Raw genomic sequence first — 15,378 nt, forward strand, 5'->3', positions numbered from 1 at the left:
CCAAAAGATGTGAGCATTTCTCATTGCAATGTCATTCAATGTGTTCTGTTCTGTAAATAGTGTGGTTATTCAATGTGTTCTGTTCTGTAAATAGTGTGGTTTCTAAAGGAGTTCGCATACCAGGTACTATTTTTTCCGACTGAATTTGTAATGGAACTATTCATAACAACTTAATAGTTAATTGGGTTCTGAAAAAACAAGTGATGTATTAAGGAAAAACATCATTACTCAGAAAAATTCTCTGCCATCTTTCTTAACTCTGTCAATAAATGGCCCCATGGATTTCCAAACCATTAACCAAAAAAGCAAAAGCCAAGTTGGATAGACACCATGTTTTGGTCAATCCATTTAGACATCAGCTTATCAGAGAAGTGGGTTTGCAATGAGACCAAAATATCTAAGAAGCTGTTACTAACAAAAGAATATAGATAGATATTAGAAACTCGACTCAATACATCGGTTATTATTGTGAATAACGAATTTCTCCATGATCAATGAAACTGGTATATGACAAAACCACTATTTTCTGATGCCCATGTACCTCTATGTGAATTTGAGACATTAAATCCCATACGATAACATAATCTGTGAAACAGAATCTAAATCCATAGCATGCTGTATTACTCGAACTGAACTGTGACATCTCAATTTTTTTTGTCCTTTACTGCTTGTTTAATGGCATCACTTTGTTCAGCCTTTTTCTGAGCTCGAATCATTGCACGTCTTATACGGGGCCGCATCTCTCTCACTTTACGAGGTGGCATAACAAAACCCTCTAAAGGTCTGTCCGTGAAGGGGTGTTCACTGCCAGCAAAAATCCTAAGCTTTCTGTCTCGATCCTGCAGCAATAAAATAATTCAGTAGGAAATTTCGCATTCTCATATTTTTATTTATGCAACAGTATTTCCCATATTTCAAGGAACATATCATACCTGCATTTCTGTGGCTCTTAAGAACTCACAAAGTACATAATCAGAAGTAAGTTGTGCATATGCAACATTTTCCTATATATTTCCCTCCCTTACCACACCATTTCCCTCTTTCATTTTCACTCCGCTACCTATTTTGGTTGAAGGGAAAAACTATAGTTAAGCATGTAAATAAAATATTGTATTAAAAATGCAGGATGGGACAGCATGGAAAAGCATATCCGCGATTCTAGAACATGAGACCCACTCAATCTGAATAAAAGATCGAGCAACAACACCCCCAAATAGCACAGTATAATTTCAATTTTAAATAACACAGTATAATTTCTACCTTCCTCCAATTAAACCCCATGGAATGCACAAACACAATATCACAATATATAAGAGCAGAAAAGCTTGCCAACTTCAATATAATTTTATGTACATCAAAAGAACCAGATACAAGTGTAAATCCTGTCCTATTCCCACTGCAAAATGACCACCATAAAATTATCATTATGCTAAGTTGCAAAGCAAAACAAAGGTACAGATTTTCATTATGAAAATAAATCAGCTAATTATACTAAATGTAGTCATCAACTCATGCCTTGAGATATCTTTTATGGAGATACAGCACAATCTTCGAACTCAAATGACAAACAAGAACAAGCACAAAATCTTATTAATGTTATTACAAATCCAAGTTGAACAAGTGGCTGCTCATATGTTACATTTGATACAAAAAGACAATTTCAAATACACTTCTGCCATGCCTCTCCCACAATACGTACTATTACCCGTCATCATGCATGAAGCTTACACTAGTCAATTTTTTCACCACCCTTGTGGTTCTCATCACAACGAGCCTCTGATGGCTAGGATTTATGGGTCCTCAATTGGTTACTTGGATAGTTGATGGCATGGATGATGATGGGCAAGAGGCTTTGATAGTGTTTCACTCGATACACTTGCTTATCAAGAGAGAGATAGCATTGCACTTGATCATGTGATGTACTAATATACATTCTTTGCTAGATCATAGTTTTAAAATTCGGACTTGGACTTCTTCTCTAGCACCTATCAACTCATGTTTTGATTTGAACTCGGTTCAACTCAAACTCAACGATTCTATTTTCAAAACAATACATAAACTAAAGTTTTATTTTAAAAAAATGATTCCAAACCATTAGACAAAATATCAAAAGTTTGCTCTCTATATACCATGTATCAGTGAATATATCAAAATGGCACGAGTGCACAATGAAAAAATACATAACCAATGAGGTTTTAAATGGCCTCTAGAGTCCAAAACCCATGCTACAAGCTATTAGCCTACTATAAATGGTTGATCAACATGATCACTCATCAAACTCATCACCCGATTCACCACTACTAGACATGGGATGATTAGCAAGAGCTACAAAAGCATCATCTGACTCAGAGTCCTCAAACTCCTTAAGGTCATTTACAACCTTAGTCGTAGTGGTCATTTACAAGCATCTAAGCATGGTGTACTAGCCCTCCCAAACCATCTCAGTGGTCTCCATCATCATCTAACTCAGGAACATGGCAACGTCCATCAAATAGGATCAAGGCCAGTCTCGGGGCATCCTGGGTCTTCCATCCAAGCACATCACCAATCAAGCCAATGCCTAGGATTCTCAATATTTTAGCATCTACAGGTGTAGCAAGGGGCGCACAACCATGTCCAGGCTCGTCAAACCCCATCGTTTATTTCAGGAAGGCTACGTTGGGGCTACAATGTCAAAAGTGTTCTCAAAATTGGGCTAGACGTCCTACGAATGGCATTGAAGAGATGTCAAGCCATCCCTCAAGGAATTGATGTTGCATGTGTAATAAACAACTTGAAACATACCCTCAAGATCAAGTGAGATCAAAATCATTAGGGGAAAAAGCTATCAAAGTATCATAGTGGACCATTTCCAATGTCATGGGCACCAAAATAGTTCACACAGCCCTTGCCTTCAAATGTATTTCTAGCATAGGATTTGTAACCAAGTTACCACATTTATGTTAGAGATGATTATGTCGTTAGCCCTATTACGTGCTTCTAGCCCCCAAGAGGAAGGACATTTCGCAGGTGGACCCATCAATCCATAGATGAATTTGATAAAGGTGGTAACAGAATGGGCACGATTTCAAGGAAGATGGCCATAGCCATGGTACCGACTGAAGGGAGTACAACCTCTCTAGGTGCTATAATCAAAAGAGGGAGCAATCGTGGAGGCAAAGTTACCCCTTTCCCTGGCTTCTCGTTTCCAACCCTTTGAGGCACCTTTTACTTCAATGATTATCTTCCTTCTTCAATAGCTTAGAAAACTTAGCTTGCTTTATGCTTTTCTAATACCCCTTAAAGATGTAGTAGTCTAACAAACCTTGCCTTCAAATGCCTTTCTAGCATAGGATTTGTAACCAAGTTACCACATTTATGTTAGAGATGATTATGTCGTTAGCCCTATTACGTGCTTCTAGCCCCAAGAGGAAGGACATTTCACAGGTGGACCCATCAATCCATAAATGAATGTGATAAAGGTGGTATCAAAATGGGCACGATTTCAAGGAAGATGGCCATAGCCATGGTACCAACTGAAGGGAGTACAACCTCTCTAAGTGCTATAATCAAAAGAGGGAGCAATCGTGGAGGAAAAGTTACCCCTTTCCCCGGTTTCTCGTTTCCAACCCTCTAGTGCACCTTTTACTTCAATGATTATCTTCCTTCTTCAATAGCTTAGGAGACTTAGCTTGCTTTATGCTTTCCTAATACCCCTTAAAGATGTAGTAGTTTATTATTCATTGAGGTTGGGACATTCAAGTGCTCCTTTGTTTAGATAGAGCATGAAATGTTGAGGAACTGAGTTATGGCTAATGAGGCAGGTAGAGCTAATGCTATGCTTTTGCCCATGTGCTTATTATCTCCCAACCATATTTTGCATTTTCCATTTTCTTATTTGTGGCTTCATATGCTTTAATATTTCTTTTAGTCACACCAACCTCTTAGGGAAAATTTATAGACTTTGAGGATATAGGGTGCTAATGGCAGTGGCCAATGACAATCAACCCAAAAAATGGATGTCGATAATAAGGAAAAAATGGAAGGTGGAAAATATTGATTACCTTGGGCATGCCATATCAATAAATGCCTCCTATTAGTGCCCCTCCTAAAGGAAGGACCTCAAGAGAGGCCACAATGGACTATGAGCAAAAGATAATCTCTCAAGTGAAGCATAAGAACAAGGGTACAATCTGTGAAAATTTCACCACTGAAATCTTATTGCAACAATTGGAAATTATTTTTCTAATTGTTAATTAATTTAACAATTTATCTGCTATGCAAATCCCACATAATTCACACTACAACTTTCACAAATAAATTGCGGAAGAAAATAGCACTAGAAACTCAGAAAATACTAGCACACACATAACAATTTACACAATTATTTTTGGACAAAAGTCCACGAAAAACCCCAACTTGGGAAAACTAGCACAACAGCTAAGGGTTTTTATTATTATTATGCAGCACTGAGAGAAAATCTGAGTACAACTGGATGTCGAAATCTGGAAATCCTACAGAGAAAATTACTAGCAAAAATCTAGTGAAGAATTTTCCACACTCCACAAGGAAATCCGAGCTCTCGCTGCAGCTCCAAGTGAGGCGTCCAATCTGGTCTGCATAGGCCTGCGTTACCCTTGCGTAGTCTCTTCCCACGCACAACCTAAATCTGCTACTCCTGTAGTCATCCCATCTGCCACTGGCTGAGAAACTATCTCTCTGGCTTTCTGGAACCCTTTCCTGGCCTCTGGAACTGAAACTCGGCTTCTCTCCAGCAAAATCAAACAGCCTCTAGAGGCTTTTGTGCAGCCCCTGCGTCAACCTCATTGTGGCTATCTCTGCCTCTTTGCAAATGCACTCGCCAGATCTCAAAAGCTTCCTCTGGCCTCACTATCTTTGCCCCTCTCTATCTTTGCTTCCTTACTAAAGCTCGAACTCTCCCAACACTGATGACTCTTTGGAAAATCGAACTCTCCAAGGAAATCGAACTCTTTGTGGTTCTCACAAGTGTATCAAGTGTATTCTCCATCTACCCATCAACTTCTTCTTATAATCCTTTGTTGGACCTCCAACGGCCAAGATTAAAACTTAATCAAGGGCCCCGATTGATTCCCTGTTGATCCATGTGAGTTTCTGGAAAATTCACACCTTATCTCAATTAATATTGATTAATTAACCAAATTTCTTAAGTTTAGACTTGGGAAATATTACAAAAATAGGCTAATAATCTAATTGAGACACTTCTAGGTGGAATTTCCAAAAACAATTACTGGGTTATGGAGAACTCATGTGTTTTAGCCTCTCCACAAAGTTTCGAGACTAGAACACCTCCAATGCTACAAAAACTAACACTCCTTCTTATCGAAGAAGGTGTTCTCTCCAGCTCTAGTGTTGCACATCCTACCACAATACCCTGTCTTTGTACCACCCGCTGTCATGTTGTTGATGTCTGGCGACACTGCCCACCAACCACTGCAACTTTGATGTTGCATTCATGCTATTGTTGACACTACTACACTGTTGCCAACTTTGCATCTGCATTGCAACTCCCTCTCAATTGTTGCTACTGCTACTGCAACTAAGAAGCATCCTATATACTAAATCAACCATGTTCAGTATGATACATCTATCTCCCGAGTCCTGACTGCTACTAGCTACTGCACTTTGCACCAAGGAATCTGCGCTGTTGTCGACTATGCATTGCTGCCAAACCTGCACTATGCTCCTCAACACCTATCTACAACTGTCAATCTTGTATTTGACTGCATCTCTGACACTGATCCATCCCTGCTACTGAACACTGTGGACCCCTGTGGCAAGGTAATTATCCATGAGGAAGACGCCTCAAGGATCCTGCCCAATCTCTGCAATTCTGGACTACAGCTCCATGTTGCCCCCACCTCACTCCTCGAGTATGGTTGCCATCATAGCAAAGTCTTCCTCCAACCTGGAGGACAACTTGTCTATCTCGGCTGACGTTGCCAACTGGACCTGCTTCTCCTGCTTGTCCTTTCTAAGAGGACACTACATATTGTAGTGACCAAACTCACCGAATCTGAAGCACTTGACCTTTGACAAGTCCTTCTTCTTCTTCTTTTCCCCCTGCCCCTAACTGGGACCCTTGGATGCTACGGCCACATTTTCTTCTTCCTTCTCACTCTTCACGGCCTTGTTGTTGCTTCTGCTAATGGTACTCTTCAATAGAGCACACCTCAACTCCTCTTGCTATAGATTGGGCCACATCCTGTCCCATCTTGGCAATGTGTCTCTGCCCAAAGTGCTTTGGAAAAACACCAGCCAATCCTCCGAGACACTGTTCAATTCCAGTCGTACAAGCTCTGTAGGTTGGGGCACCTCCCCAGTGGTTGCTAGTTGATCATGGACCTCATGAATCCTAGTAAGGAAGCCATCTATGCTCTCACCCTTCTGCATTCTAACGCTTCTCGACTTCTCCTAGAGAAACATCTTCCGCTACTCAGAAGAACCTTGATATAGCGTGGAGAGAGCATCCCACATTTCCTTGGTCATCCCTTGGCCAACTACATGTGAGACTATATGATCTCGGACTCCATCCAAGATCATTCACTTCACCTTCGCCATTTCTCTTTTGTACTCCTTCAGCTGATTCACATCCTAGGGTACTACTACAACATTGTCCATATAGGTTGTCAGGCCATGTTCATCTAGAAGGAAGGACATCCTAGCCTTCCAAATGACATAGTTGGAGACTCCCTCCAACCTATCTTTATCTTTAAGCCCAGTTGTGGCCATCTCAACAAACTTGTCGAAAACTGTCTCTTTCCCTCTGCTCGGCTATTGATTCTGCTATACGCACTCCCTTTTGGAGTGAAGAAATTTTCACTCAGCTACTGCCAATCTACCTTGGAAAAATCGGACCTCTGAAACTCGAAGTCCCCTGACAGAAATTTTCCCTCTATGTGTGTGTTTTTTTCTTCCACCCGACCTTTGTTATGTTACTGCAAAACCCACTACATCCAACCAAGGAAATTGCTCAGCGAAAAATATGAGTTGTTGCTCCCTCTCCCTGTTGGGATCATTATTTTGGGCAAATCAAATTTTCTGCCACCCTGCAACTGAAAATCAAACCCTTGCCCAGCTATTCGAACTACCTAGCTAGGTATTGCGCAACACCAGAAAATTTCGGCCTACTACTCCATTTGAACAACGAAACTTTCCTTTTTCTACTTCTAAGCTTCCCAGCTGATTAATCACGCTTTGATACCATGTGAAAATTTCACCACTGAAATCCTATTGCAGCAGCTGGAAATTATTTTTCTAATTGTTAATTATTTAACAATTTATCTGCTACCGCAAATACCAAATAATTCACACTGCAACCTTCACAAATAAACTACGGAAGAAAATAGCGTTGGAAACTGAGAAAATACTAGCACACACATAAAAATTAACACTTATTTTTGGACAGAAGTCCCCGAAAAAACCCAACTTGGGAAAATCGGTGCAGCAGCTAAGTGTTTTTATTGTTATGTAGCAATGAGACAAAATTTGAGTACCACTGGATGCTGAAATTTGGAAATCCTACAGAGAAAAATACCGGCAAAAATCTAGTGAGGAATTTTCCTCACCCCACAAGCAAATCTAGGATCTGATTGCAGCTCCAAGTGAGTTGTCCAAACTGGTCTACGTAGGCCTGTGTCACCCTTGCGCAGTCTCTTCCCACGCACAGTGTGAATATGTTGCTCCTGTAGTCGTCTTGTCTGCCACTGACTGAGAAAATTGTCTCTCCGACCTTTTGGAACCCTTCTATGGCCTCTGGAACTGAAACTTGGCTTCTCTCCAGCGAAATTGAACTACCTCTAGGCAACCTCTGTGTCAGCCTCACTGTGGTTGTCTCTACCTCTTTGCAAATGCACTCGCCGGGTTTGGAAAGCTTCCTCCAGCCTCACTGTCTCTACGTCTCTCTATCTTTGCTTCCTTACTGAAGCTCAAACTCTCCCACCACCGTTGGCCCTCTGGAAAATCGAACTCTCCAAGGAAATCAAACTCTTTGTGGTTCTCACAAGTGTATCAAGTGTGTTCTCCATCTACCCATCGACTTCTTCTTATAATCCTCTATTGGACTTCCAACGGCCAAGATTAAAACTTAATCAAGGGACCAGATTAATTCCCTGTCGATCCATGTGAGTTTCTAGATGATTCACACCATATATCAATTAATATTGATTAATTAACCAGATTTCTTAAATTTAGACTTAGGAAATATTAAAAAATAAGCTAATAATCTAATTGAGACACTTATAGGTGGAATTTCCATAAACGATTTCTGGCTTATGGAGAACACATGTGTTTTAGCCTCTCCACAAAATTTCGAGATTAGAACATCATCGATGCTACAAAAACTAACACAATCAAGAGGAGTCAATCATCCAATTTGGTCTGTGATCCATTTTAGTAAGCCCCAAAACATTATATGAAAGCACATGGTTATAAAAATGGTTAGTGCACCTTCTGATAGATGACCCACCTTCCTTCAAGAAGCATGCCAGATGAGAGAGAACATTGATCGAAGCATAGGTGAAGAGCTTTGATGTAAAGCTATACATGGGTCATCATAGGGAAATTCGTTGGTAGGTCGGTTGGACAATGGGGATACAAATTCTCCTTAGGGTTACCTAATTTTGGTGGGTAATAGGATCCATATAAATACTTGGGTGGGAGTTCCCTTTCAATAAATATCATGTCCTTCAATAGAGACATGTCCTTTCACTAAGATTTCTCTTGTCCTTTAATTAAAATTTGTCTCTTCATTGATTATATATATATATATATATATATATTACACCAAAATCGATAGGGAAACCAAGAATGAGGTGTGGGATCTTAGTCTAACAAGGTGGAAAATGCTCCACAGCCTTCATCATTGAATTGCATGTTGAAGAAAAGTGTAACTAGGTTCGGTATTTGTAAATGTAATTTTGATCTTTGTACTTGTCAAGACAAAGAAAAATTAGTTTTGTAAATTATTCAAATGAGTTTCTTGCTCATTCATAGGTCTAGGAAAGTCAAAGGATCAAAGTCATGTTAAAGAGCTCTTCTTGAGCATGAATATGGGTCAACCTAGTGTCAAGTAGCCCTCCAAGACAAGCACCATCCTCCAAAGAAGAAGACTGCAAGCAAAACGATGAAGAGAACAGTTAAGTCGACCTCAAAATGAATATTAACATCAAGTTGGCTCACATATGGAGACACATCTTTTCGGTGGACATGTCGGCTCAAATACAGGGGCAAACCACTATATATACCCAGTCAGGGTCTGCGCAGAAAAGGAGAAAACAAGAATCTCGGATCTCTGAAACTTCAGATAAATTACAAGACCTTGGATTCTCTCGGATAAGTACAGAAGTCTGAAACTCGCATTACAGGAAGACACCTCTTGGATACCCCTGCAATCTCGTGTATAATCTTAGGAAGAAAGTTACAGTCTTCTCCTTCTCGGTGGTGACAGTCTAGGGTACAAGGAAGACAGTCACAATCTCCGTATAGATATGATGATTAAGACCTCAGTGTTGATCACTGTCTAGGCATGTTAAAGATCAAAATGATACACTCTATAATACATTGATCACTATCTCGACATAATTGTGATCCCACAATAATGCTCTCTCAACATAACATACACAGTCATGATCTCAGCACAATATCCTACCGAAGATAAGGTCATAACGAAGAACGATATGATGACCTCGTTGATATGGTGAAGGTCCCTATGAAGATACAGCAGTGATGTTCTCAGTAATGAAGATCTTAGCAGTACAGTGAAGATGATCTCAGCAGTGATAAACAAGAAGATTGGTGTCTTGGTCTTGGAGTGGCATAGAAGGTCAAGTGTCATGGTCTTGGTGTTCGTCAATTGGAATCTCTATAAGAAGAATTATGTGTGGGTTTTCCTCTCCGAGAGGGAGAGGTTTTGGCCCTGGCAGAATGCTAACTTCTTGTGTTCTTGTCTCTTTGTTTTGGTAGCTATTTGATGAAATAATAAACTCACACTCTAATAATGTCAAAGAGAAGATTGTGCTAATAAGAAAGTAAAATGCCTCACAAATAGTTATCAAGTCAAAGAAGAATCTCATTAACTACATGTGCCCTAGATTCTTCAACATGGTATTAGAGCTAAGGTGCTAAAGACAAAGGAAGGGCAGCTAAGAGAGACATTCAAGGATCAGTCTACAACAGCAGTATACAATGTCACAATTTTGAATTACAGTCTCTCTCAACTTGATGACCTATACACAGATTCTTCCCACATTCTCAGCCTCAAAAAACTCAGACAAAAGATGCAAATGATCACAGGCAGAAGACTCGATTAGGAGAGCTCATACAGCAATTCAGTTCGGATATACACAACCAAATGACATTTATTTTACAAGTCCCATTCTACCCACAGTCTCGGTGCCACTATATGAAGATGTCAACCTCGGATTGAATCCTTTCTATAAAAGGAACAGTCTTGACATCTCATATTCTCAGAGCTTGATGATATATATTCAAGGGCATATATATAGACAGTACTCAATATAAAATGAAGTCCTATGATACAACAATTCTAACTAATGGGTCTCTATACATCATGACAAGCGACCTCAATACTCTATGATTCTACACAATGTTGCATACTACAAGGGTCCATGGTCTACTTATGTGATAGTGTTGTAGTGCCATCCCAGGTACATCAATAGTTTGTCAGATGTATAAGTCGAAGTAACTCGAAGGCAAAGAAGGCAATCTTCCTATCAGTACAACAAGGATCTCATCCAGAGGAAGCATCAATGCATCTACTTCAACCACTTCCAACATGATCAAGGTGAAGGATTCATCTTCACATGAAAAGTAAGTATCTTTTCATTCTATAATTAAGTTTGGTTAAATGATTTCATGATTGCAAGGACATCTATAGGTTGGATTGGTCATCAAGATTCCTTGCATGGATAAGGAGGATAGTCATAGCCCTCTAAGAAGTTGAAGTCATTAAACATATCAATAGGTTGTTGATCAGTGGTTGTCATTGATGTCAACCCAAGCAGCGCCAGGGGCTACCCCGACCTTGCAAGGGAATTTTGACTTGACAACTCATATTATTTTGCGTCTAAGATCTTCTCGATGGATTCTACTCGTCGATATGTTTCCATTGATATATGGTACGCCTCCCAGTTCTTCACAGTCTGAGATTTATTTACGTTTGAAGTTAGTAACCCCAATTAGTGGGCTAAAACCCTATGGGGTTGTGGCATGGCACTCATAATTGGTTGTGGTCATCGAATAGTCAATAATTAATAATATTTTTTTTTCTCCTAAAATCCCTTCAACATTCACTTGTTGAGGACCCTCTCAACTCAAGACATTCATATAAATAATGACCCTCATATCCTCCTCTTGTAGGGATTTTGTGGCTTCAAATAGGTCATTGTGGCATTTTCACTATAACTTTTCTTTTTTGCGAATTTTCAGAAGCTGAAATTAAAACCCATTTGAGTCGAAATCTTGATGAACCTCGTGACCGAATTTCAGATCTTGGTTCGCTATATTTTCGAAGATATGATCTGAGGAAGTTAGGGTTTTGCAGGCTCCTGAATTCCATGTCAAACAGGTGACGTTCGGAAAATCGTCATAACTTTCTCTCTGAGCATTGGATTTAAATTTCGTAAATAGTTACAGAAAGAGGACGGACTGTAGTTTGTTGAGTAGCATTTTCAGGGCCGAAGGTCGCAACAGTGACACGTGGCACTTCATACAAGTTCACTCTACTGAACCAGGCTATAATCAGGTCATCGTGGGAGATTGGGCATAACTCTTTCTTGAAGAATCCAATCTTGATCAAACCTCTGGGGTTGCAAAGAGGACTCAGAGTGCTACCACAGGACGAAATTTCAAACCCTGGTGATCCAAAATTACATAGATACAACAAATTCAATATCGAGCTCCTAGAAGGCAAGAAAAAGCATGCATTCAAGGATCACTACAATAAGGACCACACATCAATAGTGAAGGGTAAGTCTCCTACAACAAGGTATGTATGATTAAGTGTTTACATTTGAATTTTGAGTATCATCTTTGACATATGTTTTCACAGGACAATGTAAGTATATACAAGGTCCTCGGTTATATCTCTGTCTCTATATGTCACAGTTAGTTTTGATACCACATTTTGGATGTTCTATTCTTGATACTGCACATTTGATGCTACACCAAGTCTGCTAAATCTATATGATGTTGTATGTTCATGTTACTTGTCTTGTCATAGTTGATAGAATGGTCTCTATTGTTGTACTTAGAACTTGGTCCATCACAAGTCTAGGGTTTGTCATCAGTTTTTATTGTATATATATTTATAGGTCAGTTTTGGATATAGTCTTGCATAGAGTCCGAACCTATATCAAGAGTGGGAGTCTTTGTCTACAGCTGCAACAAGTCAACAACAAAAGTGACAAGCACACTTCAGGTACGCATTGTAATTTTAATTTGTATTTATTCATTATTATGCACTTACATGTGTTTTGCAGGTAGAGGTAAGTTGAAGGGTATTTTGTTTTGTTTTGGGATTGGTTTTGCCGAGCAAATTTTGCATGCAAGTAGAAGAAGATTCAAGTACAACTTCAAGCAAGAATTCAAGAGCAGAAGTATCAAATCAAAGGAAGCATTGCAGGGGTACATCCTTTAAATACATGACAGCCATTCGTATACTGTGAAGAAGTGTCAAGGCCAAGAGTCATCATTGTAAAGTTGTAAAAGAGTCATTTGTAAAAGTGTCATCAATGGAAGAGTCATTATTGTAAAAGAATCAATCTGCCTAGAGTCGAAAAGGCATTGTTGGGAGGTATAGGAGTCTCTGTTGGGATGATGTCATGGCTAGGTTGCAAGTCATAGTGTGATTGGGTGTTTGGTCAAAATCATTGTAAATCATCTTGTATCATGGATCATTGTCCCCGGTATGGGAATCCACACTCTTGTCTCATTTCAGTCATTATAGGGTGGCAAGGAGGAACACTTCAGGGTGGTAGGTTGGTCTAGGGTGTCGAGGCATCCATTCAGTTGATTACTGAAGAAACCAGGGTGTTGGGGCGTCCTTCCAGTGGGAGCTGGAGAAGAATGCTTTTCTAGAATTCTAGGAAGTTGTTGCTTTCATTTCAGTTGGGGCTGAAGATTAAAGAATTTATTAGAAAAGCATTCGGTGGTTTTTGACCCGGAGGGGGTTTTCCACCTAAAATTTTTGTGCCTCCTGTGTTCTTTTATTCACTGTTATTACTACATAAACATTAATAATAATTGAAGATTAACTAATGCTATGAAAATATTTAAAAGTGTTAAATGCTAAAGAATATTGATTCACCCCCCCCCCTCTCAGTGTTTTCCAACAATGCATCTGCTTCAACCACTTCCAACATGATCAAGGTGAAGGATTCATCTTCACATGACAAGTAACTATTTTTTTCATTCTATAATTAAGTTTGGTTAAATGATTTCATGATTGCAAGGACATCTATAGGTTGGATGGGTCATCAAGATTCCTTGCATGAATAAGGAGGATAGTCATATTCCTCTAAGAAGTTGAAGTCATTAAACATATCAATAGGTCTCCTCTGAATTTATGGAAAGGGATGCTTATGAAAAATCCCCTCACATAACAATATTGGAGACATCAAAGTGATGTAGATGATAAACTCATTCTCTGAAGGTGAAATAAAGGAGGTCACATGAAATCTAATCTTCATGAAAGTAAAGGTATCAAAGGATGTAGGATATCTTCATAAGATCCCATCTACAAGATCTAGGAAGGAAGATAATCATCATCGTTCTAACTAATAAGCAAGGTAACAATTGTCCATGAACAAGAAGGTTACCTCATTCAACAATTTGTGGTCTCTATGCGAGATAGAGAAATGCAAGTTGATGGCAAAAATATTGAAGGTTAAAAGAACTCAAACATGTGCAGAAAGGAAAGACAAGTTTGGTCCTCAAGCAGAGTGAATAAGTTTAACTAAGATTCAATGCTATGGAAAGTTTATAGAAAGAAGCTCTCATATCACTGGAGAGATGGAGGAAGCTGAAGAAAGGGACCAAGGAGAGAGGGAGTAACAAATCTCTCTTATGAGTAAGATGTTATCCCTCACAAAAAGGTCTTATCATAAGATGCATCATGGCATCATGGAAGCATTAGAAACAAGAGCTCATGACATCACCATGGGAATCATGAAGGACAAAACCCACGACAAACATGAAGAATATAGCTCTTGGGAACCTCAATGGACATTGAAGAAAAGGAAGGAATCATCCCTTAGACTCCTATATATACCAAGGAGGTCTTATCATTTTTATCATCCAAGAATTGTTCATTTATATGATGTAAAGGAAGTTGCCTCCTCGACAAGGCTATTTCTCAAGTCATTCAACTATCTTTTCTTCTATTTTGTGAATTGGTTGCATAACATTAGGTATCAGAGCTTTGGATTCTAGAGTTTTGCTTCTTCAAACAAGTCGTCTTGGAATTTTAGCTATAATTTTTTTCTACTTTCAAAAGCTAAAATTGCAACCACGAGGTACTGAAATATTGGTGACCTTCGTGTGCAAATTTCAAATCTTGGTTCCCTATATTTTTGGAGATATGATCCGGGAAACTTAGGGTTTTTGCAGGCTCCAGAATTCAATCTCAAACAGGTGACCTCGGGAAAATCGTCATAATTTTCTCTATGATCATCGGATTTGAATTTCGTAAAAAGTGATTGAAAGTGCACGGAATGTAGTTTTTCGTGTATCATTTTTCGGGCCGAAGGTCAGAACAGTGACATGTGATTCTCTGTACAAGTTCGATCTACTGAACCAATCTATAATCAAGACATCGTGGGAGATTGGGCATAAATTTTTCTTGAAGAATCCAATCTCAATCTAAATTGCGGCGTTGGAAAGGACTCGTAGGGCTACCATAGAACGAAATTTCAGACCTTGGAAATTTGAAATTACAAAGATGAAACAGTTTCAATATCGAGCTCCAAAAAAATCAAGGAAAAGGTGTGTATTTGTTTTAAGCAATGTTGCATTAATCGTTATCGGGATTAAATCAGCGCGGGGAAAAAATCAGAAAAAATTGTAAAAAACAGGAAAAAATCGGTAAAAATCGGAAGGAAAAGAAAAAAAGACAAAAATAATAATAATAATAATAAATAAATAAATAAAAATTGTGTCATACAAAAATATTCAATTTTTTTTCAATTTTTTTAATATTTAAAGCACCTACAACGTAAAATAAATACATTGACACATAAATATGATAAAAGAACTAATATATACGATGTTTAATATCATTTCTAGTGCCACATCACCACAATGAATCATGTCCTGAATAGTAAGTCCTAACTCATGACTCCA

General features: G+C 38.9%; 1 protein-coding gene across 4 annotated transcripts in view; it reads right to left on the reverse strand.

Moving 5' to 3' along the window:
- Positions 1 to 408: 408 nt before the first annotated feature.
- The window catches only part of LOC149174313 (uncharacterized), a 146,610-nt gene continuing 131,640 nt past the window's right edge, over positions 409 to 15,378 (reverse strand). For 3 of the 4 annotated variants that reach the window (XM_089419317.1, XM_089419316.1, XM_089419314.1), the window contains one exon: positions 409 to 839. In XM_089419317.1, the coding sequence (XP_089275443.1) occupies positions 645 to 839 (195 nt within the window). In that variant the 3' untranslated portion in view covers positions 409 to 644. The remainder of the gene's footprint in view (positions 840 to 15,378) is intronic. The other variant, XM_089419318.1, reaches the window with a different exon arrangement.

The sequence above is a fragment of the Pinus tabuliformis genome, chromosome 4_1, assembly GCF_031772625.1.
Source record: "Pinus tabuliformis cultivar Carrire ecotype Pingquan chromosome 4_1, CPIR1, whole genome shotgun sequence".
In the NCBI taxonomy this organism is placed as follows: Eukaryota; Viridiplantae; Streptophyta; class Pinopsida; order Pinales; family Pinaceae; genus Pinus; species Pinus tabuliformis.